This window comes from Apodemus sylvaticus, chromosome X, assembly GCF_947179515.1.
Source record: "Apodemus sylvaticus chromosome X, mApoSyl1.1, whole genome shotgun sequence".
NCBI classification, from domain to species: Eukaryota; Metazoa; Chordata; class Mammalia; order Rodentia; family Muridae; genus Apodemus; species Apodemus sylvaticus.
Genome location: NC_067495.1, coordinates 150,163,797 through 150,190,210, shown reverse-complemented (window position 1 = coordinate 150,190,210; position 26,414 = coordinate 150,163,797). Strand labels below are relative to the sequence as shown.

Here is a 26,414-nt window from a genome sequence, read left to right as displayed (position 1 = left end):
ATTAAGGATTCAATGAAGAAGTCAGTGAACACGGACATGGTATAGAATAGAGTTTATTCAGAATAGGGGATGGGAGTTAGTGAGAGAGAGAGAGAGAGAGAGAGAGAGAGAGAGAGAGAGAGTGGAGGCCGGCCATGACCACGTGGGGGGGGGAAGAGAGCCCCAGGGGCAGAGAGGTGAGAGTATGTGGGAGAGCAAAGAGAGAGAGGAGGGGCAAGTAGCCCCTCTTATAGTGGGCCAGATCTCTGGGGCGGGGCATACCTGGCTATTGCCAGGTAGGTGTGGGGTGGAGCTTACACAAAACCCCAACATTGGGGGCCTCATATCAACTGGTGTCTGGTTGGTTGCCCAGTGTTTGAGAGATCTTGGGGGTCCCGATTAAATGAGACTGCTGGTCCTCCTACAGGATTACCCTTCTCCTCAGCTTCTTTCAGCCTCCCCTTTCAACAACAGAGGACAGCTGCTTCTGTCTATTAGTTGGGTGCAAATATCTGCATCTGACTCTTTCAGAAGACCCAACACCTTGTTGGGTCTTCTGTAGTGCTGTCAAGCTCAGTCCTTTTTTGTGAGTGCTCCATAGCCTCAGTAATAGTGTTAGGCCTTGGGACCTCCCCTTGAGCTAGATCCCACTTTGGGTCTCTCTCTGGACCTTCTTTTCCTCAGGTTCCTCTCCATTTCCATCCCTGTAATTCTTTCAGACAGGGACAATTATGGGTCAGATTTATGACTGGGATGCCCCCAACTCCATCATTTGATGCCCTGTCTTCCTGCTGGAGGTAGGCTCTATAAATCCCCTCTCCCTACTGTCAGGCATTTCATCTCAGGTCCCTCCCTTTGAGTCCTGGGAGTTTCTCTGTTGTATTCTGTTGTTATTGGGGGCTGGTTCCTGGAAGAGAAACTTAGGGATGGATGAAGAAACGGCAAAAAGAGAAATGAGTCAAGTCAACATCATGCTGATCAAGACTAGAACTTTAATAAATATTAGCCAATATATAGCTTAGGAAGAAATCCCTTCTCCCAGACTTCAAGGAGAGGTCCAAGAACTTGCTGGCTCCAATCTCAGCAGGTTGCCTGCTGAGATCAAAGCACTTCAAGTCTAGCAGACTTCCAGGTGAGGCTGCCCATGGCTTCCAGGTGAGAGCAGCAGCTATAAAACTGCTCTTTGTTCTCTAAAGAACAAAAGGTCAGGAGTTTCACAGGCTGATAACTGATGATCTGAGCTGAGGATGGAAAACCCAGCTCAATGCTGGAGCAGGGAAAGGGACATTTCTCACCTCCCAGGTCTCCGGTACATTCTGGAGGGTACCCCCCCCCCCCCAAAACCTCCTACCTCCAAGACTGCCTGTTTCCATTCTTTCTGCTGGCCCTCAGGGCTTCAGACCCTTTCCCTCACCCAATACCAGACATGTTCTCCCCCCCCACTCCCTCACCCCTGTCTACTTTCCCTCCCTCCCTTCCTCCCTGAAGGACTTTGGGGTTAGGTGAGGACTATCGGCAGCAGGACGAAGGGGCTTAAAGGGGGGAGTATAGGAGGTTAGGTGAGTGTGGCTAGGCGGCGTGGGGGAAGGTGTCTAGGCGGGCCCTTGCCTGGGCACCTCTGCCCCTGAGGGACCACACACACACAGACATGGTATAGAATAGAGTTTATTTAGAATAGGGGATGGGAGTTAGTGGGAGAGAGAGAGAGAGAGAGAGAGAGAGAGAGAGAGAGAGAGAGAGAGAGAGAGAGAGAGAGAGAGAGAGAGAGAGAGAAGAGAGAGAGAGGAGGCTGGCCATGACCACGTGGAGGGGGGGGGGGAAGAGCCCCAGGGGCAGAGAGGTGAGAGAGTGTGGGAGAGCAGAGAGCAAAGAGAGAGAGGAGAAGCAAGTAGCCCCTCTTATAGTGGGCCAGATCTCTGGGGCGGGGCATACCTGGCTATTGCCAGGTAGGTGTGGGTGGAGCTTAGACAAAACCCCAACACTCCCTACTTATGATTGCTTTCTTCTTCCTCCCAAGTGGGACTGAGGGGTCCTTACTTGGGCCCTTTAGCTTGTTGACTCTTTTAAGTTCTGTGGACTGTATCTTGGGTACTCTGTACTTTTTAACATCCACTTATTTGTGAGTACATACCATGCATGTCCTTTTAGGTCTGAGTTACCCCTCTCAGGATATTTTCTAGTTCCGTCCATCTACCTGAAAAATTCAGGATGCCCATGTTCTTAATAGCTGAGTAGTATTCCATTGTGTAAATGAACCACATTTTCTGTATCCATTCTTCTGTCATGAGACATCTGGGCTGTTTCCAGCTTCTGGCTATCACAAATAAGGCAGCTATGAACATAGTGGAACACGTGCCTCTGTGGCATGAGGAAAGATGATGATGTAGCTCTTTCACCTGTCTCCTCTCTAGCCACCACGTACTTCATGTTTGGCCTTCCTTCTTGCACAATGCACACTGATGATTTCAGGTGCATCATTTTTTGGAGTTTACACTATCAAATTCTCAAATCCAAGGGAACACTAGTCACAAATGAATAATTAGTGTAATTTTGTTTCCTTCCTCATCTAACATTTTATTTTCTCTGGAGTCAACATTTGTACTCCCTCAAGTTCAGCACTTCTACCAAGTGTCTATGTAAAAATCTCCTACCTATGTGTTCAAAGATATCTAGCATTCTATTCACTTGATTCCCAGTAGCTCTTAGAAAGAACTTTGTTTTTATGTATGTGTGCATTTGCCCATGTTTGCATAAATTCAGGCCAGGAGTAGATGTCAGGATATCTTCCTCTATTTCTACCTTATATTTTTTACAACTTTTATTTAAAATTTATTTTATGTATATATTTGTGTTTTGCCTGCATGTATGCATATGCACCATATGCATGCCTAGTACAGGAAGGCTGAAGAAGACATCAGATCCCCTTGAACTAGAGTTACAGATATTTGTAAGACACCACATGTGTGCTAGGAACCAGACTGTGGTCTTCTGAAAGAGCAACAAGTACTCTTAACCATTGACCAATCTCTAACACTAGCCCTTCCAGTATTTTCTTCCCTTCCTTCCTTCCTTCCTCCCTCCCTCTCTCCCTCTCTCCCTCCATTCCTTCCTCCTTTTCCTCTTCTTCCTCCTTCACCAAACTTGGAGCTCAGCAATTAGGCTGGCTGGCTATTAAGCCACTGAGATCCTCCTGTCCAGCACTGGGAATCTAGCATCAGGCCCTCAATTTACCCACTGAGCCATTTCCTTATTCCCCCAAAGGAACCCTCTCTCTCTCTCCTCTCTCTCCTCTCTCTCCTCTCTCTCCTCTCTCTCCTCTCTCTCTCTCCTCTCTCTCTCTCTCTCTCTCTCTCTCTCTCTCTCTCTCTCTCTCTCTCCCTGGCCAGTTGTCCAGTCATGAGCACAGACTCTTTATCATCTGGAAATTAGAAAATGATTGTTTGCTTCTCTCTTTCCACCTTCCTCTTGTCACCCCTGCATCCAGCACACTGTTTCCTAAATCAAAAAATCTGGAGAGAAATTGTAGAGGAAGTAAACTCTTTGAGTTCTTTCGTGTCTGAAAATGTTTCCTTGTGCATTCATAGTTAGGATTTGGAATGTGAGCAGCAAGTTTTACCTCATATGAGGCCCTAGGTCCAATCCCTGTCATGGAAAAGGATGGTTAAGAAATTAGAGGTGGGGGAGCCAGTAGAAGTAAAGGGAAAGGAAAAGCAAAAGGGAGAGGAGAAAAGGAAGAAGGAAAGGGGGGGAAAGAGTCCTTATCTTAGAAAATGACTTTAGTATAAAATTCTAGGTTGAAAATCATGTTTTCTTCAAGCTTCAAGGGCATTACTTCATCTCCCTCTAATTGTGCTGAAAAGTCTGAAGACATTGTGAATTCCAATTCTTTGAATCTGACTTAATGTATTTTTCTCCAACAGTATATCTCTTCTGATACTGAGGATACTATTCTTGATTTTATTGATGCTATTAAGAAGTCAAAGTGCAGTCTAAAAGTCATGGTTTTAAAGGTAATATGTTTTCCCCCTCTGGTTTTAATACCTTGTCTCTTGATACAGATCTATTTCTGAGTTTTTGTTTTTCTACCTGAGATTTATTAAGCTTCTGCTTCTTATTTATTTATTTATTTATTTATTTATTTATTTATTTATTTATTTGGATTCCTGGAACTCACTCTGTAGACCAAGCTAGCCTCGAACTCAGAAATTCACCTGCCTCTGCCTCCCAGAATGCTGGGATTACAGGCATGTCCACCACCACCCAGCCTTTTATTAAGCTTCTTAATGTGTAGATTTGTGACTTTTGTTAGTTCTAAAAAAATTATTTTCAAATATTCGTTCTGTCTTCTTATGCTGATACAGTGAAAATATTTTTGCTAGATCTCCTCATCCTATCTTCTGTTTTTACTACTTTAAGTTTCTATTTCTTTACATTTCTCTGCTAGATTCCAGATACCCCTTTTTCCCCAGGTCTGTTTTACTATTTAGCAGTTTTCTCTAGTCATATAAAGTCTGCTATTAAATCTATCTATTGAACATTTAAAACATTTTTTTAAAGTTTCAGAATCTGGAATATGCACACAAAGGTGCAGAAAGCATAAACATATATCTTAAGAAAAGGAGAAGGGGAGGGTCTCTGTGATGAGGGGATCAGGAAGGGGGACAGTATTAGGAATATAATAAATAAAGTTTTAAAAAAGCTTTCTTTAGATCCCACTTCTCTCTTTTTTAAAATCAATTTTATTTTTTTAATTATTCCCTTTACATCCTGCTCACTACCTCCCTCCCAGTCACCCCCTCCCAGATCGTTTCTCCTCTCCCTCTGGGCAGGTGGGGGACCCCTGGATTTCCTCTGTCACTTCAAGTCTCTGCAAGGCTAGGTGCTTCCTTTTTCACCGAGGCCAGAGAAGGCAGCCCAGCTAGTAGAATATATCCCACATACAAGCAACAGCTTTTGGGGTAGTCCCATTCTAGTTGTTCAGGGACCCACATGAAGACCAAGCTGTGCATCTGCTACATATGTGCAAGAAAGCCTAGGTCCAGCCCATGTATGTTCTTTAGTTGGTGCTTCAGACTCTGAGAGCCCCAAGGATCCAGGTTAGTTGACTCTGTTGGTCTTTCTATAGAGTTTCTATCCCCTTCAGGGCTGCACTCCTTCCTCCTAATCTTCCATAAGAGTTCCCAAGCTCCATCCACTGTTTGGCTGTGGGTGTCTGTATCTGTCTGAGTCAGCTGCTGTGTGCAGCCTCTCAGAGGACAAAATGTTCCTGTCTGCAAGCATAACAGAGGATCATTAATAGTGTTAGGGATTGGTGCTTGTCCATGGGATGTGTCTCAAGTTGAGGTAGTTATAGGTTGGCCATTCCCTCAGTCTGTGATTCATCTTTATCCCTACATTTCTTGTAGAGAGGACAAAATTGGTGTCAAAAATTTTGTGGGTGGGTTGGTGTCTTTATTGCTCCACTGGGGTTCTGGATACAGGAGGTGGCCTCTTCAGGTTCTATATTGCCAATGTAGTGAGTCACAGCTAAGGTTACCCCCACTGATTCTTGGGTGCCTCTTTATCCCTCATCCTGGAGATGCCCCCTACTTCCTCACCTGTCAGTTTCAGTTTTCCATTCATTTTCATGGCCATCTTGCCACTTCTCCTGTTCTTCTCCACTTGTGATCCTGAACCCCCACATTCCCCTCCCCCTCCCCTTCCATTCCCCCCCTCCATCTTCCTCTTATGACTATTTTATTTCCCCTTCTAAGTGAGATTCAGGTTTCCTCACTTGGGCCTACTTTCTTGTTTAGCTTCTTTGGGTCTTTGATGTGTTAGCATGGTTACCCTATTTTATGGCTAATATCCACTTAGTCATTACATACCATGCATGTCTTTTTGGGCCTGGGTTACCTCACTCAGGATGATATTCTCAGCTTCCACCCATTTGCCTTCAAACTTCATGATGTCTTGGTTTTTAATAGCTGAATAATATTCTATTGTGTAGATGTACCACATTTTCTTTATCCATTCTTCAGTAGAGGGACTCCTAGGTTATTTCCAGTTCTTGGCTCTTACAAACAAAGCTGCTATGAGCATAGTTGAGCAAGTGTCTTTGTGGGATGTTGGAATGTCTTTTGGATATATGTCCAGGAGTGGTATAGCTGGGTCTTGAGGTAGAACTATTCCCTGTTTTCTGAGAAAGCACCAAATTGATTTCCAAAGTATTTGAACAAGTTTGCACTTCCACCAGAATAAAGAGTGTTCCCCTTGGTCCACAACCTCAACAACATGTGCTATCTTCTTGAGTTTTTTTTTTTTTATCTTAGCTATTTCTTTTTTCTTTTTTAAAGATTTATTTTATTTATATGAGTACACAGTCTCTGTCTTCAGACATATCAGAAGAGGGTATCAGATCCCATTACAGATGGTTGTTAACCACCATGGGCTTGCTAGAAATTGAACTCAGGACCTCTGGAAGAGCAGTCAGTGCTATTAACTGCTGAGCCATCTCTCCAGCCAGATCTTAGCTATTTCTGATGGGTGTAAGGTGAAGCCTCATTATTGTTTTGATTTGCATTTCCCTGATGACTAAGGACTTTAAACATTTCTTTAAGTACTTCTTGGCCATTCAAAATTCCTTTGTTGAGAATTCTCTGTTTAGTTCTGTACCCCATTTTAAAATTGGGTTATTTGGGTGATTGGTGTCTAAATTCTTGAGTTCTTTGTAAATTTTGGATGTTAGTTCTCTGTCAGATGTAGGGTTGGTGAAGATCTTTTCCCAATCTGTAGATTGCTATTTTGTCCTATTGATAGTGTCCTTTGCCTTACAGAAGCTTTTCAGTTTCAAAAGGTCCCATTTGTCAATTGTTGATCTTAGAACCTGAGCCATTGGTGTTCTGTTCAGAAAAAATTCCCCTGTGCTGATGTGTTCAAGGCTCTTTCCTACTTTCTCTTCTATCAGATTCAGTGTATCTGGTTTTATGTGGAGGTCCTTGATCCACTTGGACTTGAGCTTTGTACAAGGAGATAAAAATGCAGATTCCATTTCTTAATTGTTGTTTTTGGACTAGAGAGATGGCTCAGCCATTAAAGGCCAGGTTCACAGCCAAAAATAATAATTGATGTTCTTAATGCCTGTAAAAAGTAATAATGATAAGGTAAGTAACTCTGTTCCAGACCAAGAATTGTAGTCTCCACCTCCCTTATAGTCACAACCCTTTCTTCTAACCTCAGGGAAATCCTCCTCTGATGCTTATGTGTAACTTTAATTTTTTTCAAACCTTATTTTTAATAATGGTTCTCAAACTCTTTAACCTCCCTTTTAGCCCACCATCTACCAGAGGTAGTAGAAAAGAAAGGATACAGGGGAAGTGGACCTGTTTAGAAAGGTTCTTTGGAGCAACTCCCATCTGTGTTGTCTGGAAATCGGCAGTTCAGTTCACAGGTCAGCAGCAGCAGCAGCTTGATCCACTCACAAACACTTCACAGATACCAGGTCCAGCTTGGTAGAGTCAGGGCAGCAGATAGGAATCAGCAGTGGTGGCACAACCTAACAGAGATAGCCAGACCTCTGCCTAGGCATAAGTCAGCAGGAGGTGCCCAGAGGGATGCCTAGAGAAGATCTCAGCTGTGACTCTCCTCAGCAAAGCAACGATCGATCAATGAGCGAAGATGTGAGACCCACAAGCACTCACAGCTAGCTCTAAAAGCAAGCCTAGCTCAGTCTCCATCACTGTCCATCGAGTCCTATTTATACTCTCCAAACATCTCGTGTTCTCCATGGGTCTTGCCTCACGAAGTGTCTTGCCTCAGCATGTGTGTTTGTCTTAGCTGACATTACCAATCAGCCAAAGTCCTCAGAAGTGGCAAGAAATAGCAGCATGCTACCAGAAGTTTTTTGGTTTCTCTCTATGGAGTCCCAACAGATAGAGCTCAACTATGCAATGTAAGGCGGACCTATTATGTCAGTTGTTAGCAAAGAATCCTTCATCACATGTCCTTTCACATGCTTGCTTTAGCAGAACATCCTCTCTCCTGTGTCTGTTTCAGCTAAACGTTCCTTCATGAGTCTGCCTTAGCTTTTCACCTGTGTCCACTTCAGGAAAACACTCCTTCACTTGTTTGCCCCAGCAAAACACCTTCTAACACAACTGACTTTCCAAAGAACCCTTAAGCTTCCACTTCACTTATGATACTCATGATTAAGCTTTGCCTTTATAGTTTGTCACCTATGTAGACATCCCTATACAACATTACTTAGTTTTGCATGCTCTTAAAATTTATCCAAACAGAACCATGTAAAGTCTTTTGTTTGGTTTCTTCTGTTCACTAATATGCTTGTAAGATTCCTTCATATGCCTCAATGTTGTGGTTTATCTCCTTTGTTGTATAGTAGAGCATTACCCTCATCTGTCTTCCTGCCTACCTTGTCTCATTAATACTCAGTAAATAACATGTGGGACAAATGATTAAATGAATGAATAAATCCATTAGCATAGAAATTTCTTTACCTTCCTCTCCTCCTATCTCCCAGAAACAGCAATACAGAAATCTGCATGGGTTAATAGGAATAAGTTTACTGCTACTTTATAAGAACAGTTGCTAATAAATGAGAGGCATAATTGGTAATTCTTGGAATAGATAATAAGAAGAGAGATTCAAGAGCAGGTGATGCTGATATAGACATCAGTTTATACCCATCTGAGATTTGTAGTAGGATACTGGCAAGGTGTAGGTATTGAAAAGGGGGGGGGAGCTGGGGTACAGAGAATGAACCCTACCTCCCCACAGTCTACATTGGGCCCATTGTGAATACACAAATCATGTACACATTATTGTCTATGCACACATGCATTTTTCTGAAATGATTCCATACATGTTCAAATCTTCTAATTGAAGCTCACAGAGCACCTGTGGTATGTTTTCTTGTTTCCCAATGCAGGTGGAAAGTACCAAGAGCTCAAGTGCAACCCTTCCCCCCAATGTGCCCTCCTACAATTCTCTGTCTTCCTTCCGTGAGGATTGCCCTAGCAGTCACACTAGCTTCTCAGATGGTGAGCTTGCCCGGAATGTGAGGGAAGGTGTCAAGCATCGAATCTTCTACCTTTCAGAGCAGCTGAGAGTAGAGAAAGCCAGTAGGGATGAAAATACCATGAGCTACCTCAAGTTGGTATCCAAAGCTGACCGGCACCAGGCCCCACACATACGGAAGGCCTTTGAGAGGGTGAACCAGCGCACTTCTGCCACTATTGCTCACATAGAACGAAAACTCTATCAGTGTCATCAGCAGCTGAAGGAGCTGGAAGAGGGCAGCAGTCCCACAAGCTCAGTGCTGAAAGTAGGCAGTGGCGTGGACAACCATAAGCAGCCAGGAGGGAAGGTTTCATATTCCAAATTGTCCAAGCCAGGTGGGGAAGACAGCCTGCCCGTCAATGTTGCTAGGTCCTCTACTCTAGAGAGTCACTTGTCAGGCATGCAGCAGAGGAAATTCTCAGACAAAAAGTATGTGGCCCAGCAACAAAAGCTGCTTTTGCAGAAGATGAAGGAAGAACTGACAGAAGCTAAGAAGGTCCATGCTAGCCTTCAGGGCTCCCATCAAAGCCTCAAGGAAAGTCATATGATTGATGTGCAAAGGATACTGGAGTCACTCCAGGAAAAGAAAACCAGGTAAGGAAAGCCCCCTTTGACATTTTGGCTCTTGTCTTAGTCAGGGTTTCTATTCCTGCACAAACATCATGACCATGAAGTAACTTGGGGAGGAAAGGGTTTATTGAGCTTACACTTCTGCATTGCAGTTCATCACTAAAGGAAGTCAGGACTAGAACTCAAGCAGGTCAGGAAGCAGGAGCTGATGCAGAGGCCATGGAGGGATGTTCCTTACTGGCTTGCTTCCCCTGGCTTGCTCAGTCTGCTCTCTTATAGAACCCAAGAATATCAACCCAGGGATGGTACCACGCACAAGGGGCCCTCCCCCACTTGATCACTAATTGAGAAAATGTCCCACAGCTGGATCTCATGGAGGTATTTTTATTTTCTCAACTGAAGCTCCTTTTTCTGTGATAACTCCAGCCTGTGTCAAGTTGACATAAAACCAGCCTGTACAATTGACCCCTTGTCAACTTGACATACAAACACATCACTATTAAGCCTCAACCCTTTCTTTCCTATTCATCCCCAACATCTAAATAACTTTAAAAGTCTTACAGTCTTGCATATTAAAAGTTCAGTCCCTTTAAAATACTCAATATCTTTTAAAATTCGAAGTCTCTTGACTGTGGACTCCACTAAAATACCTTCTTTCTTCAAGAGGAAAAAATATCAGGGCGCAGTCACAATCAAAAGCAAAATCAGACTCCAACTGTCCATTGTCTGGGATCCTCCAAGGGCTTGGGTCACTTCTCCAGCTCTGTCCTTTGTAGCATACGCCTTGTCTTCTAGGTTCCAGATACCTGTACTCCACTGCTGCTGCTGTTCTTGGTGGTCATTCATGGTACTGGCATCTCCAAAACACTACTGTCTTCCACTGTAACTAGGCTTCACCAATAGCCTCTCATAGGCTCTCTTCATGGTGCCAAGCCTCAACTCCTTTGCATGACCCCTTCAGTCCTGGATCATCAATTACAACTGAGACTGCACCTGCACCAAAGGCCGTCTATGACTTCTCACAGTGCCAAGCCTCATCTGCTCTTCAGGAACCCTTCATGCCTTCAAAACCAGTATCAACTGGGTGACTCTTACATATTACTAAGTCCAGCCACAGCACAAGGTACAACCTTGGCTACCTCTGGAACACAGCCTCTTTATGCTCTCAGAAAACACTTCCCAGAAGATTTCACCTCAGTGATGCTGGTCTCTTCTTAAGCACCACTAATTTCTTAGCTCCAGCTAACCAGCATCAACAGTCCTAGTAATGCAAAGGTTTTGCTTTAGTAGTTCTGGTATCTTGTTAATCACAGCTGATTCTTCAGCTCCAGCTAACCAAAACCACAGAATCTTCAATGGCAAAATAGCAATGGTCCTGATAAGAGTCTTTAATCTTCCCTCTGAAATTTCACAAGCCAGGCCTCCATCTTCTGCACTGTTCTCAACATTATCTTCCAAGCGCCTGCACAACATCCCACAGAGCTCTTAACACTGAATGGATCTTCTAACCCAAAGTTCCAAAGTCCTTCCACAGTCCTCCCCAAAACGTGGTCAGGTTGTCACAGGAATACCCCACTATGCTGGTACCAATTTGTCTTAGTCAGGGTTTCTATTCCTGCACAAACATCATGACCAAGAAGCAAGCTGGGATGGAAAGGGTTTATTCAGCTTACACTTCCACACTGCTGTTCATCACCAAAGGAAGTCAGGACTGGAACTCAAGTATGTCAGGAAGCAGGAGCTGATGCAGAGGCCATGGAGGGATGTTACTAACTGGCTTGCTTCCCCTGGCTTGCTCAGTTTGCTTTCTAATAGAACCCAAGACTGCCAGCCCAGAGATAGTACCACCCCTCCCCTTGATCACTAATTGAGAAAATGCCCAACAGCTGGATCTCATGGAGGTATTTTCTCAACTGAAGCCCCTTTCTCTGTTTCTCTGTGATAACTCCAGTCTGTGTCAAGTTGATACACAAAACCAGCCAGTACAGTTCCCAAGCTAAGACGCAGTCAAGAGATAATTTGAGATCCACCTATGAAGGGTTGGAAAGGAACCAGGAACAGAGTCAGGGTGAGGGCAGATGAAAAGAGCAGGTCTGTGCTCTTCTTTGGTGACTGTTACCTACAATGGAATAAGTTGCTCTTTTCTTGTTGCCCCATGCTTTGTCTCTTCCTGGTTAAATTAGGGTATCTGCTAGGTAGTCTAATTGGTGCAGTGGAGCAATAGAGGTAGCAAAGTGCAGTGAGAGTCTAGCAGACCATTGATATAGAAAGGGAATGCTTCTTATGTCCCATTTCCTGAGAAAGTTTGTTGGGACTCAAGTCTGAACTGAAGTATGTTAAGCATTGGATGTATTGGATATTCAGTTCAAAAGTGACTACCTTTTGTGGATGTTTGTCTTCTGTAAGCTGTGGTTCTAATTTATTTTTCTCTAAGGTAAAACAGAGATCCACCAACTTAAAAACGAACAAGCCAGGAATTTGCTATGTAGGTATTTCAAGGCCAGCTTTTGATACACAGTGATATCCTGTCTCAATACAACAAACATCAAAATACAAAAATATAATTCCTTAATGGACCAATTGCAGTCCAATTGAGTCCCTTCTCTGATATCTTACAAGCCCTGTGTACCTTGCTCTCTCTCATGTCATTATCACCATAGGCAACCATTAATTAATACAAATCCTCTCAACAGCTTAGCAAGAGAGGGAAGGACTTAAAGTCAAGTTATGGGTCCAAGTTGAGAGCCTGTGTTCTGTTCGAGGTGGCTCTCTAGAAAGCTCTCTGTAGATAGCTCTTGATTCTATAGTTGCTCTCTTGAGAGCTCTCTCTACTTGAGACAGCTCTCTTGCTAGAAAAAAATTCTAAAAGCTCTCTGGATAGCTCATGGATTTTCCAATCAATGTCAAAAAAGCTACTATAAAAATTCTTGAATTTTCCAATCAAATTAGAAATCCTGTTAGAAAAATTCTAAAAGTAATTTTTTGGTTTTCAATCAAAATCAGAAAGCCAGAAAACATTCTAAAAGAGCTGTGTTCACTCTTTATCTATCTAGCATTCTCTGGATAGCTGCTAGAAAACATTCTAAAAGAGTTGTGTTAGATCTCCAAGTAATTATTTTTCTCCTTCCTTGGTATCTTTCTGACAAGCTGGTTCATAGTACAGTTTCCTCTGTTTTTATAGGTCTGAGAAGCCCCTCAAATAATTCATATTGCATCTTTATATGTTGCATTGTTGAGAAATTATTTATTTTTGAACTTAGGTTTTTAGAGTTCTTTCCCACAACCTTAAGGGCTGTCCTGAAGGTCTCAGCATTTACAAGTTTGCTGAGGCATTAGACACACCCTCACCTCTCAGACTCATGCTGTTTCTGATTATCATGGAGTCACTAACCTTGGCAGAGGGGATATTCCTCAAAGGAGGAACATGAAATTATGCACAAGCCTTAGCCTACTGCAACCATCAACACTTGTGGAGGTCCATGCCCTGATGGCTCTCTTCCAAGGGTGGGGACTATGTCATTCCATTCTTTACATGGCTGAGCAAGATGTGGCAGTCTTATTCAGAAAGTCCTTGACTGTGCCTATTATCTTAAAGCATTTTTTTTACCCTCTCATTTTATAATTTCAGCATTTCAGGTCTTACATTATGATTTTTGATCCATTTGAGATGGATTTGTTTTTAATTAGGTGAGAGATAAGAACTAAGTTCCATTATTCTAGTGTTCATAGTGCCATTTGTTGAAGGGGGCTCTTTTTCTCTAATACACACACACACACACACACACACACACACACACACACATTTATATTTTTGTCAAAAAAATCAGATGTCTATAACTGTTGGGGTCTGGGAATCATCATGAAAACCACTCAAACACGAATCTTAGTCAAACAGGGATGGTTTTTGACCACACACCCCAAGACTTATCAATCTGGGATATAGGCCATACTGGGGAGCTGAACTGCAACCCCCAACTAGGATCCTATAGAAGTTTTAAGCGTGAAATCCACAAACACATGCCTGTGCCAAGTTTTCTCACCAATCAAGATTTAGGAATAGGGGATTTCCTTAAGAACATGTATTTGTTGTACATTTATCTTGTTCTTATTGGTTGGGATATTCAACTATGGCAGGAGACTACATGGAACAGTGGTTAAAGGTGTTTGCCACCAAGTCTGGTGGCTTGACAGCCTGAGTTTGATCCCATGGATAGAGAAATACTGACAAGTCATTCTGACCTCCACATGCACTAGAGTGTGCATGCCCACACATACACATGTAAAAACAATTCCCAAATGCCAATGGTTCATTTTAATCTGTTCTATGTATTTATTACTAAACATTTAGATAACAAGATTGCTTTATTAAAATTTTCTGCAAACTAGGAAATCCAAAAATTTATTCCAATTACCTTTTTTTGTTTGTTTGTTTGTTTTCAAGACAGGGTTTCTCTGTGTAGCCCTGGCTGTCCTGGAACTCACTCTGTAGACCAGGCTGGCCTCGAACTCAGAAATCCACCTGCCTCTGCCTCTCAAGTGCGCCACCACCGCCCTGCTCCAATTACCTTTTTTTTTCTATATGCTATGTTTACATTCCAAATGATTTTCCCTTTCCCGGTTTCCCCCTCCCCATAAGTTCCCTAACCCCTCTTCCCTCCGCCCATTCTCCTATCAACCCCCTCCTACTTCTCTGTCCTGGTACTCCCCTACAATGCTGGAACAAGCCTTTTCAGGATCCAGGACCTCTCCTTCCTTCTTCTTGGGAGTCATTTGATATGTGAATTGTGTCTTGGGCATTCAGAGTTTCTGAGCTAATATCCACTTATCAGTGACAATATTCAATGTGTGCTCTTTTGTTACCTCACTTAGGATGATATTTTCCAGATCCAACCATTTGCCTAAGAATTTCATGAATTCATTGTTTTTAATTGCTGAGTAGTATTCCATTGTGTATACTACATTTTTCGATTTTTATTTTATTCGATATATCTTTTATTTACATTTCAAATGATTTCCCCTTTTCTGGTCCCCAATTCCCTGAAAGTCACATAAGCCCCCTTCTCTCCCCCTGTTCTCCCACCCACCCCTTCCCACTTCCCTGTTCTGGTTTTGCCCTATACTGCTACACTGAGTCTTTCCAGAACAAGGGGCCACTCCTCCATTCTTCTTGTACCTCATTTGATGTGTGGATTATGTTTTGGGTATTCCAGTTTTCCAGGCTAATATCCACTTATTAGCGAGTGCATACCATAATTGATCTTTTGAGACTGGGTTACCTCACTTAGTATGATGTTCTCCAGCTCCATCCATTTGCCTAAGAATTTCATGAATTCATTGTTTCTAATGGCTGAATAGTACTCCATTGTGTATATATACCACATTTTTTGCATCCATTCTTCTGTTGAGGGATACCTGGGTTCTTTCCAGCCTCTGGCTATTATAAACAGGGCTACTAGGAACATAGTGGAGCATATATCCTTATTACATGCTGGGGAATCCTCTGGGTATATGCCCAGGAGTGGTATAGCAGGATCTTTCAGAAGTGATGTGCCCAGTTTTCTGAGGAACTGCCAGACTGATTTCCAGAATATACCACATTTTTTTTTGTATCCATTCCTCCATTGAGGGACATCTGGGTTCTTTCCAGCTTCTGGCTATTATAAATAGGGCTGCTATGAACATAATGGAGCATGTGTCCTTATTACATGCTGGGAAATCCTCTAGGTATATGCCCAGGGGTGGTATTGCAGGGTCCTCTGGAAGTGTTATGCCCAGTTTTCTGAGGAACAGACAGACTGATTTCCAGAGTGGTTGTACCAACTTGCATTCCCACCAGCAGTGGAGGAGTGTTCCTCTTTCTCCACATCCTCTCCAACACCTGCTGTCTCCTGAGTTTTTAATCTTAGCCATTCTGACTGGTGTGAGGTGAAATCTCAGGGTTGTTTTGATTCGCATTTCCCTAATGACTAATGATGTTTTTAAACTAAACTACCCCAAATTCTATTTACATTTTTTTCCTAACCCCAGACTTGTAGCTTCTAAAGCTCACAGAATATTTTAGACCTATTCTTGCTTTGGGTCAAAAGTCATTCACATACATTTAAACTTCACACATTCTATATAATTTAAAGGTTAACAAGTTTAGAGGAGATGCTTCAGCACCAGGAAAACTTTAATCTTAAAACAAAACAAAACAAAACTTTGGGTTATGAGCCTAGACTTTAATGGCTGAGCCATCTCTCCAGGCCTCACTGGGAAGGGATGCACTTAGTCCTGTGGAGGCTTGATGCCCCAGAGAAAGGGGGATGCTAGAGGGGTGAGGTGGGAGTGGGTAGGCAGGTAGGAGAGCACCTTCTTAGAGGTGAAGGGGAGGGAAGAGATGGTGGGTTCTCGTGGAGGGGGGGACTGGGAAAGGGGGACATTTGAAATGTAAATAAATAAAATAATTAATAAAAATAAAAAAGAAAGAAAAATAATTTTCACATCTGCTGCATTGCATTATTAGCAGTAAGGACAGTGAACAATTTAAATTGACTGTCCTAATTCTTTCCTATTTTAGCTTACTGTTCTCCTCTTTATACTCATTTCCATTAAGACTTCTTAGTTTCATTTCTATCCAAATAACTCTTTTCATCCTTGCTACAGGATCTCTCTGCACCAACAATAATGCATGAACCCTTCTGGGAAAGGTACTTCGAACCTCCCCTAAGCTTTTCTTCACTTCTGTTCTTTACTGGTCTGTTCTCAATCCAACATTGGCAACAGTGTACTAATTGCTTGCCACTGGGGTTGGTGGTCAGCTTTTTCAAGACCTGGCTGTGGGACTTATGAATCATTGGAGGACTCTTCTTCACAAGGAGTTTCTGGGCCCACAACTGGGTCAAACATCTCTGATGGTTCCTCCATTGCGATTGACAGAAACCTCAGCTAGCAGAAGAGAAGTGAAACACTATTTTCTTTAGCTCTTTATAATCCACGTTCATTCTTTATGAAATGTCTGGCTTATCTTGGAGTGCTCCCAAGGTGTTGATCTACTAGTTACTTTTTCTCTTGTGGTGATAAAAAAACATCCTGACAAACTCAAGGGAGAAAGAGTTTATTTTGAGGGTAAAGTTCTTCATTTTAGGAAACTCATGGCAGAAGGAGCTTAAGGTCACCCACAGTCAGGAAGCAAAGAATGATGAATACTTATACTTAGTTTTCTTTCTCCATTTAAAAGTATTTTATTAAATGTATTTATTCCTATATGTTTGTGGGCACATGTGGAAGTCACAGAAAAATTTTCAGGAGTTAGTTCTCTCCTTCCACCATGTAGAATTGAACTCAGGTGGTCAGACTTGGCACAATTCCCTTTACCAGCACAGCCATTGTATACCTATTTTATTTCTTTTTTATTTTTAATTAGTTTTATTCGATATATTCTTTATTTACATTTCAAATGATTTCCCCTTTCCAGGATCCCCCCTCCCAGAAAGTCCCATAAGCCCTCTTCCCTCCCCCTGTTCCCCAATCCACCCCTTCCCATTTCCCTGTTCTGGTATTCCCCTACACTGCTGCACTGAGCCTTTCCAGGACCAGGGGCCTCTCCTTCCTTCTTCTTGGGCATCATTTGATATGTGAATTGTTTCTTGGGTATTCCAAGCTTCTGGGCTAATATCCACTTATTGGTGAATGCATACCATGTGTGTTCTTTTGTGATTGGGTCGCCTCACTTAGGATGACATGCTCCAGTTCCACCCACTTGCCTAAGAATTTCATGAATTCATTGTTTTTAATTGGTGAATAGTATTCCATAGTGTAAATATACCACATTTTCTGTATCCATTCCTCCATTGAGGGACATCTGGGTTCTTTCCAGCTTCTGGCTATTATAAAGAAGGCTGCTATGAACATAGTGGAGCATGTGTCCTTATTGCATGCTGGGGAATCTTCTGGGTATATGCCCAGGAGTGGTATAGCAGGGTCCTCCGGAAGTGTGGTGCCCAGTTTTCTGAGGAACCACCATACTGATTTCCAGAGTGGTTGTACTAGTTTGCATTCTCACCAGCAGTGGAGGAGTGTTCCTCTTTCTCCACATCCTTGCCAACACCTGCTGTCTCCTAAGTTTTTGATCTTAGCCATTCTGACTGGTGTGAGGTGAAATCTCAGGGTTGTTTTGATTTGCATTTCCCTGATGACTAAGGATGTCGAATATTTCTTTAGGTGTTTCTCAGCCATTCGATATTCCTCAGGTGAAATTTCTTTGTTTAGCTCTGTACCCCAATTTTTTAATAGGGTTATTTGGTTCCCTGGGGTCTAACTTCTTGAGTTCTTTGTATATATTGGATATTAACCCTCTATCAGATGTAGGGTTGGTAATGATCTTTTTCCAATTTGTTGGTTGCCGTTTTGTCCCATTGACAGTGTCCTTTGCCTTACAGAAACTTTGTAATTTTATGAGATCCCATTTGTCAATTCTTGATCTTAGAGCATAAGCTATTGGTGTTCTGTTCAGGAACTTTTCCCCTGTGCCCATGTCCTCAAGGGTCTTCCCCCAGTTTCTTTTCTATTAGTTTCAGTGTGTCTGGTTTTATGTGGAGGTCCTGGATCCACTTGGACTTGAGCTTAGCACAGGAGATAAGAATGGATTGATTTGTATTCTTCTGCATGCTGACCTCTAGAAAACTCTTATGGCTGATAAACAACTTCAGCAAGGTGGCTGGTTATAAAATTAACTCAAGCAAATTAGTAGCCTTCATATACTCAAAGGATAAACAGGCTGAGAAAGAAATTAGGGAAACGACACCTTTCACAACAGCCACAAACAATATAAAGTATCTTGGTGTGACTCTAACCAAGCAAGTGAAAGATCTGTATGACAGGAACTTCAAGTCTTTGAAGAAAGAAATTGAAGAAGACCTCAGAAGATGGAAAAATCTTCCATGCTCTTGGATTGGCAGGATTAATATAGTAAAAAATGGCCATCTTGCCAAAAGCAATCTACAGATTCAATCAAAATCCCAACTCAATTCTTCAAAGAGTTAGAAAGAGCAATTCTCAAATTCATCTGGAATAACAAAACTAAATATAGGATATTTAAAGGATAGCTTTAACTATTCTCAACAGTAAAAGAACTTCTGGGGGAATCAGTATCCCTGACCTCAAGCAGTACTACAGAGTAATAGTGTTAAAAACTGCATGGTATTGTTACAGTGACAGGCAGGTAGGTCAATGGTAGACCCAGAAATGAACCCACACACCTATGGTCACTTGATCTTTGACAAAGGAGCTACAACCATTCAGTGGAAAAAAGATAGCCTTTTCAACAAATGGTGCTGGTCCAACCTATTTTATTTCTAAAGGATATCTTTGCTAAACTTAGAATTCTGGGTTAGAATTTATTTCTTTTAAATAATATGTATATGGAAAACCATCCATTCTGGTTTCTCTTGTTTGTGTTGAAAAGGGCTGTTTTAATCCTAACAAATGAGAATAAAGACCATTGACCCAAATTTTTGGTTGAATTAAACAAGCTTTGTTTTCTGTTAGACTATCTCCCTGAAGTGAAGTCTGAGAGAATAGCATTGAACATAGAAGAAAGTAGGGTTTATATAGCTCAAAAAAACTGCAAGACTAGGAAGTTTCTAAGGGTTTTTGGTTACATAGGAACTAACTTTTCAGAACATCTGAAAATGATTTGGCAGAACATCGTATCAGGGTGGAGGTCAGGTTATGGTTAGAGTATAGTGTGTGAAACACATCAAGTTCCAGAAAGTGGATCAAGACATGGCCAAACTTAAGTTTTGCAGAAAACAGGAACGACTTTATTTTGACCTTGTAATAAGATGTCTTCTAGTCTTAAGATGGAGCAAGGCTACTCCATTAGCTGCTGCTGTTTTGATGGTGGTGTTTTGAATATTATCAGTTTTATTTTCCTCTGGCTCTTTTTTTGAGTTTATAGAGTTTTGTTTTGAAACAGGTTTTCTTTGTGTAGCTCTGGCTAACCTTGAACTTGCTCCATTTTGGTGTTCATTGGTTTTGCTGTGATGATGCTATGTGTAATTTTACTCACTTTCAACTGTGCTTTTTAAATGTTGTTCTTTCTCTGAATCCTGTTTCTTATTTGTTTGTTTATTTATTTATTTATTTTTATTAGATATATTCTTTATTTACATTTCAAATGTTGTCCCCTTTCCTGGTTCCTGCCACCCTCCAAAAATCCCCTAATCCATCTCCCCCCCCCCTTGTTCCCCAATCAACCCACTCCAGCCTCCCTGTCCTGGCATTCCCCTACACTGGGGCCTCTCCTCCCTTTAATGTCCAACAAGGCCATCCTCTGCTGCCTATGCAGCTGGAGCCATGGGTCCCTGTGTACTCTTTGGTTGGTGGTTTAATCAGTCCCTGAGAGCTCTGGGGGTACTGGGTGGTTCAAATTGTTGTTATGAATTCTGTTTCTATTTTTCTTTTGCTGGTTTCTCTTACTGTATATGACCTTTACATGTGGGAATTCCTTAGTCAGCCAAGTTCTGAAGCTCATTCTGCTTCAAGTTGTTGGTTCTGGATTTCACAAAGAAAGCACAGTAGGCACCAGCTGGTGACTGGAACATCTAAGACGGTCATGAGGGAGGGGGAGAAGGGAGGATGTTGGATTGATGAATCTGATGCCAGTTGACATGGAGCTCCTTCTAGGATAAGTAGAGGTAGCACAGTCTGATACAAAGGTCAAGAATCCCAATAGATACTTTAGACTCTCAGGCCCAGTTACTTATACCTCTACTCTATTCCAGTCTGCTAGTTGTCCCATAGCCATAGCAGAAACTTTGTCAGTCCTCCATGACATTACTTATTCCTGGCATCTTCAAGCTCTAACTTCTCTTGTTACTATCTTTGCCCAAACTCCTAGAGTTTCTCATTTCTCTGTTATATGTTCTTTAGTCTTCATTAACCCATTGAGATCTTTACTTTGCCACTTCATAGTTATAATTTAGTAAGCTTTTTATCATTTGATATTATTCATTATTTTTATTATTCTCAACCTTTAAAGTACAAATTGATTCAATGGCTTGTCCAATCAGGTACTAGAAATATTCTTAGGGTGAAATGATCTCAAAACCAGTCCTGAATAATTTTCTCCTAACCTACCCATATATACATATATATATTTCTTATTTCTTAGAAAATTTCATGTACCATAATTATATTCATTCCTTCTTATTTCCCAATATCTTCTTAGATGCACTCACTTCCCAAATCATCTTCTTCAACATCTTTCTCCTTTTACTTCTCCTCCTCTTCTTCTTTTTTTAGAAGATTATCTTGAAGTACTCATCTTAGTCTTCAGGCTCTTACGCTCTTTCTGCCACCTCTTCCACCATGTTCCCTAAGCCTTAAGTGTAGGGGTTGTATTGCAAATATATTGGCTAGGAACAGGTACCCACAGTGAGTGATCCCTACATTTTGAACAACTGTGATTGTCTCTAATGATCCAAATCTATTTTAAAGAAAAAAAGAAGCTTCATTAGTGTGGGATGAGAGCTAGATTTTATTTTCTATTTTATGTGTTTTGGTGTTTTGCTTGTATGAGATTTTGTGCATCATGTGAGTGCAGTCTTTAGAGAAGGGTCAGATCCCCTGGGTTTGCAGTTACAGATAGTTGTGAGCTACCATGTGGGTTCTGGGAATTGAACTTAGGTCCTCTAGAAGAGCAGTAAGAATAGACTCTCTTATTAGGACAGAAGATGGGCAAATGCTCTCCTGCCCAATTCTGAGATGTTCTCTGTCTCAGCAGGCAGAACCAGTGTCCAACCACAGCTGAGGTCAGGGGTGGGTTCTTCACTCTTTAAGCCTCGGTTTCTCATTTGTAAAATGGTTTCTCTATGGTCCCTCCCTGATATTGTTGCACCCTGTCTTTTCTCACATTGTCCTCCATGTGTACCAGGTCTCTTCCCTAGGGTCTTTGCTTTCTTCTCCCTCATACCTGACATCTGTCTAAACCTCATTACCCAGAGAGGACTGTGGGAAACAGGGGTCTGTAAAGAACAATTTGTGTTTGGACAATCTGGCACTGATATAGATATCCAGCATGGACTGAGGTGACTGATGTTAGACAGCAGAGGGTTATGAGCCAGCACAAAATGGCCAACACTAAATGTTTGGAGAACCCAAAAGCAAACAGTGATGCCATCTTTTCTCTAGCTGTTCTTGACAGAATGACATTTTTGTGTGATGCTGTATAAATATGGCCTTGAGGTCAGAGTCAAGGGCTTTAGCCTTCACCTTTGTCAGCTTGTCTGGGTATGACCTAGATGCCTATGAGGCCTGTGTGCTGGTCTGCATGTGTGTAGGCATGTGCCTAGGTACCTGCCATTGTCTGCCTAATACTCTGTGTGGAGGCCTTCATCCAGAGTGAATAAAGTCTCTTTAAAAAAAAGAGATAATCTGGGGAAGGGGGGATCCTGGAAAGGGGAAATCATTTGGAATGTAAACAAAGAATATAGAAAATAAAAATATTAAAAAAGAGAGAGAATCTTTCTGACCATGGGGTAACAACAGCAGTATCTGCTTTCCAAGCCTATTAGGCTCCTTAGAGATTTGTTTACTTGTTTTGAGATAGTCCTCATTATGTAGCCCAGGCTTTATTATCTTCTTGTCTTGGTCTCTGGAGTATTGAAATCAAAGGTGTGTGACACAACATAGGCTTTTTGGGTGGGATAATAAGCATACAGTGTCTTTCATATAACTGCCATCCCACATGCTTTATTTGGTTCTATCAGTCCCCAGATAGACCTCTGATGAGTTGTTTACTTCTGTATTAGTCAGGAATCTCTAGAGTCACAGAACGTATGGGCAGTCTCTATATAGTTATGGAATTTGTCGATGACTTACAGACTATAGTCCAACTTCCCAACAATGGTCAGCAGCAGCTGTGGATGGAAGTCCAAGGATCTAGCAGTTGCTCAGTCCCACGAGGCAAGGAAGAGTGAAAGTTGAGTCTTCCTTCTTCCAATGTCCTTATGTCTCCAGCAGAGGGTGTGGCCCAGATTAAAGGTGTGTGTACCATGCCTTTAATCCCAGATGATCTTGAACTCAGGGATCTCCCTGTCATAATCTTCTAGATTCATAGCTACTATGCTTCAAGATCTCCATGCCAAGATCTATGTCAGAAACTTGTATCTCTCAGCCTCCAGACTAGGATCATAGGTGAGCCTTCCAATTCTGGATTGTAGTTCATTCCAGATATAGTCAAGTTGACAACCAGGAATAGCCACTACACTATCCATACTCATGACTCCATGGCTACTCACTCCACCTCAGTTTTCAGTTTTCTAGCCTCCACTCTGCTCTTTATCTATAATCACCTGCCTCAAGCTCCTGATTTGTGTTCTTCTTACTCTATCAGCACTATCTCCGTTGCCTGTCTCACTATGCAATTATATCTGATGTTTGTTATTATTATACCTTCTTCAAACAATTTCTAATTTGGACTCTAGGTGAGTCATTTATCATGGGAATTCTACTGTCTTACATGCCCCCCTTTTTATTTTAATCCCCATGGCTTTACTTTGTACCTTGGCTTATGGTGACACAGTAACTACCATGTCTGTTCCACATGACCCTTTCTGTATCTAGCTCTCAGTCTTGAACTTCAGTTCCAAGATGAAAGCAATTGGATTCTAATTGAAGATGCCAATAGTCACTTCTCAGAAATAGCCAAGACTGTACCTTTGAAAAAATTATGTTAAACAGGATAAGGCTTGTTTTGCTTTGCTTTGTTTTGTTTGTGATAGTAGAGATTAGATCAAGGGCCTATCATGTGTGACTCTCCTCCCTGACCTTGGTGGCAACGCTGCCTTTCTCTGTGCTTCCTGGAGGAGTCACTAATTCTACCTCAGGTCAGACCTGCTTCTGCTCTGCCTGGAATGGGAGGATCAGGGAGTCATCTGTGGGAGCCTGGCTTCTATTCTCTAGCTTATCCTTTATGGGATCTAGATGAGGGACTTCAAAAAAGTGTTTCGGTTGTAAATCAAATCTTAACACTTGCCAAACATTCTCTTCAAATCTTTTTTTTTTTTTTTTAAGAAATAAAACTTCAAAAGATTCAGTTGTATGGACTAGTCAGGTGTTTACCTAGTATGTAAAAGGCTCCAGGTTTCAAACTCAGTAAAACACACACACACACACACACACACACACACACACACCCTCAGTAACACACATAAGCATGCATGCATTCAGATTCAGAGGCACTCTCTTGGTATGTCTTACTCCAGCCCCTTTGTCTGACCTCACTATGCTCATTGGGGTGTTAATCTTTTCCATGCATGTCATAATTCTTTCTTATTTATGTTTATATATAGAAGAAGTATATTTTGGCCTGGCGGTGGTGGCTCATGCCTGTAATCCCAGCACTCTGGGAGGCAGAGGCAGGTGGATCTCTGAGTTTGAGGCCAGCCTGGTCTACAGAATGAGTTCCAGGACAGCCAGGGCTACACAGAGAAACCCTGTCTTGAAAAAAACCAAATCCAAACAAAAAAAAAACACAAAAAAAAGAAGTATATTTTGCTCATATTTTTCAACATCTGAGTTGAGATTTAATTTACATGTCATGAAATGCATCATTTTAGTTGCATTGCCATGATTTTCATTAAATTTACTGAGTTGTGATACCATTAATACAACCCAATGTTTGCTTTTATTTAAATAACTTTATTGAATTATAATTCGCATCCCATTAATTTTACTCATTTAAAGAATACAATTCAGCTTGGTCTAGTGTCACATGTCTGCAATCCCAGCACTTAGGAGGCAGAAGCAGGAGGATCACAAGTTTAAAGCTAGCTTGGGCTACAGTGTGAGATTCTATCTGCCCACAAAAACATACAATTTTAGTGGGGTCTTAGTGTATTCAGCGTTTCTATTATACAATCTTACACTTTTATCATCTCTGAAACAATAAAACCTACTAGCAGTCATTCCTTGTCACTCTTGATTCCCAGTTCCTGGAACCCACTCATATGACTCATGTTTATGGATTGCATACAAATGGAACTTTACACAATGTAATATTTATAATAAAGATTCATTTATGGAGTAACTACTGCATCTTCAACACTGCTCCTGGGAGAATTTGGGGAATTTGATAGCATATACAGATAGCTTAAATTTTCATTTCTATACTTTCTAGTCTATTGCACACTTGGTAAAATAGTTAGTAGAGAATAATTGTTAATAAGATCTATTAGTTTAAGTATTCCCAGGCAGAGGTAAAGGATCCATCCCCCTTTGACAGAATCCTAGGTGTGTGTGTGTGTGTGTGTGTGTGTGTGTGTGTAGGGGTGTTGTTAGTAAATCTAGCTTCAGGATACTCACTGCCAGCATGAGATTTGAGTAAGGGTACAGAGGGAGTATTACTTTCTCTCTTGCATCCTAGACAATCATTGATGGAAGAACAGGTGAATGATCACTTGCAGAAATACCTGGATGAGATTTGCCACCTCAAACAGCATCTGGCATGCACTGAAGAGAAAATGGCCTATTTGTCCTATGAAAGAGCCAAGGAAATATGGGTGAGGGCATTGGGGAGAAAGGACTAGTGAGAAGCATATGGGATGAATAAATCTATATGGATGTGCCCAAGCCAAGGCAAGAAAAGATATAGCTGTGTCTGGCCTGATGGTACAATAGTAACCTGCACCTTTGCTTTAAAGCCAGTGGTGTCCACCCTGCATGCCTGTGTGAACTCCACTCCTTACAATGCAGCCAAGGTGCTTTGGAGACTTTGGACAGTAGTTCTCATTTTGTAGGGGCAATCACTGAGTCATACCCTGGAGACTGTGACCTATAAATCAGGGGTGAGGCCTGACAAGTCCAAAGGATGCTGGGGTGTTTGCATTGATAGTAGAGAGAAAGACTTTGGGAATCTCTTCTTGGGGTCTAGCTTTTTACCCCTCAGTCATTTCCACACTCATAGCTCCTACTCCTGGTTCTGGTTAGACCTTTTTCACCTAGGTCCTCAGTCTCAGCAGTAGATAGTTCTCACCAAGACCCATCAGCACAGCATTCCACAGCAACTGTCTGTCTCCAAAAGGTTCTTCCCATCTCTCCTAAAAGATTCAACTCATCAGGTATGATGGTGCATGCCTTCTATCCCAGGACTTAGTATGCAGAGGCAGGCAGCTCTCTGAGTTTGAAAACAGCCTGGTCTATCTAACAAGTTTCAAGCCAGCTGGAATTATACAATGAGATCTTGTCTCAAATAAATAAATAAACAAGGAAGGGAAAAAACAGAAAAACATCTTAACAGTACTTCTTGAACACCCCAAGCAAATAAATTACTAGATTAGATAAGCACATTTCTGTCTGACTTCTGGTGAGTAGATGTGTGTATGTTCCCTGCAGGATGTAATGGAGACTTTCAAGAGCAGAATAACCAAGCTAGAAACTCTACAGCAAGCTACCCAAATGGAGATGATGGCCAGCCTCAGAACCCGTCCTAAGGACTTTTTGTTCAGATTCATAAGCCTGCTTCTCACCCTGACCACTATACTCTTGGTCGTGGTCTCTACATTGTGTTCTTGCCCCTTGCCCTTGCTCAACTCACGCCTGCGCATCTTCATTGTATTTATGATCATTGGGCTTGGGACCTTGGCCTGGCAGAAGCGGCATGTCATCTCTATTATTGACTGGCAGGCCTGGGTCCCCTTTAAATGGAGACCAGACTTAAAGGATGCTAAGCCTTCATCAGATGGACACTGAGGGACAAGAAGTGCCATTCACCTGAATGTCTTCTTTTCAGTTGTTGAGGGCACCCAGTAAGATCTCTTTAGAAA

General features: G+C 41.9%; 1 protein-coding gene across 1 annotated transcript; it reads left to right on the top strand.

Annotated features, from left to right (window-relative positions):
- The first annotated feature begins 3,977 nt into the window (after nt 1–3,977).
- Nucleotides 3,978–26,340, top strand: Tex28 (testis expressed 28). The gene is made up of 4 exons (XM_052170074.1): nt 3,978–3,989; nt 8,906–9,630; nt 25,016–25,151; nt 25,984–26,340. Exons 1-4 carry the CDS (start codon nt 3,978–3,980, stop codon nt 26,338–26,340), a joined length of 1,230 nt encoding a protein of 409 aa, XP_052026034.1.
- The last annotated feature ends 74 nt before the right edge of the window (nt 26,341–26,414 follow it).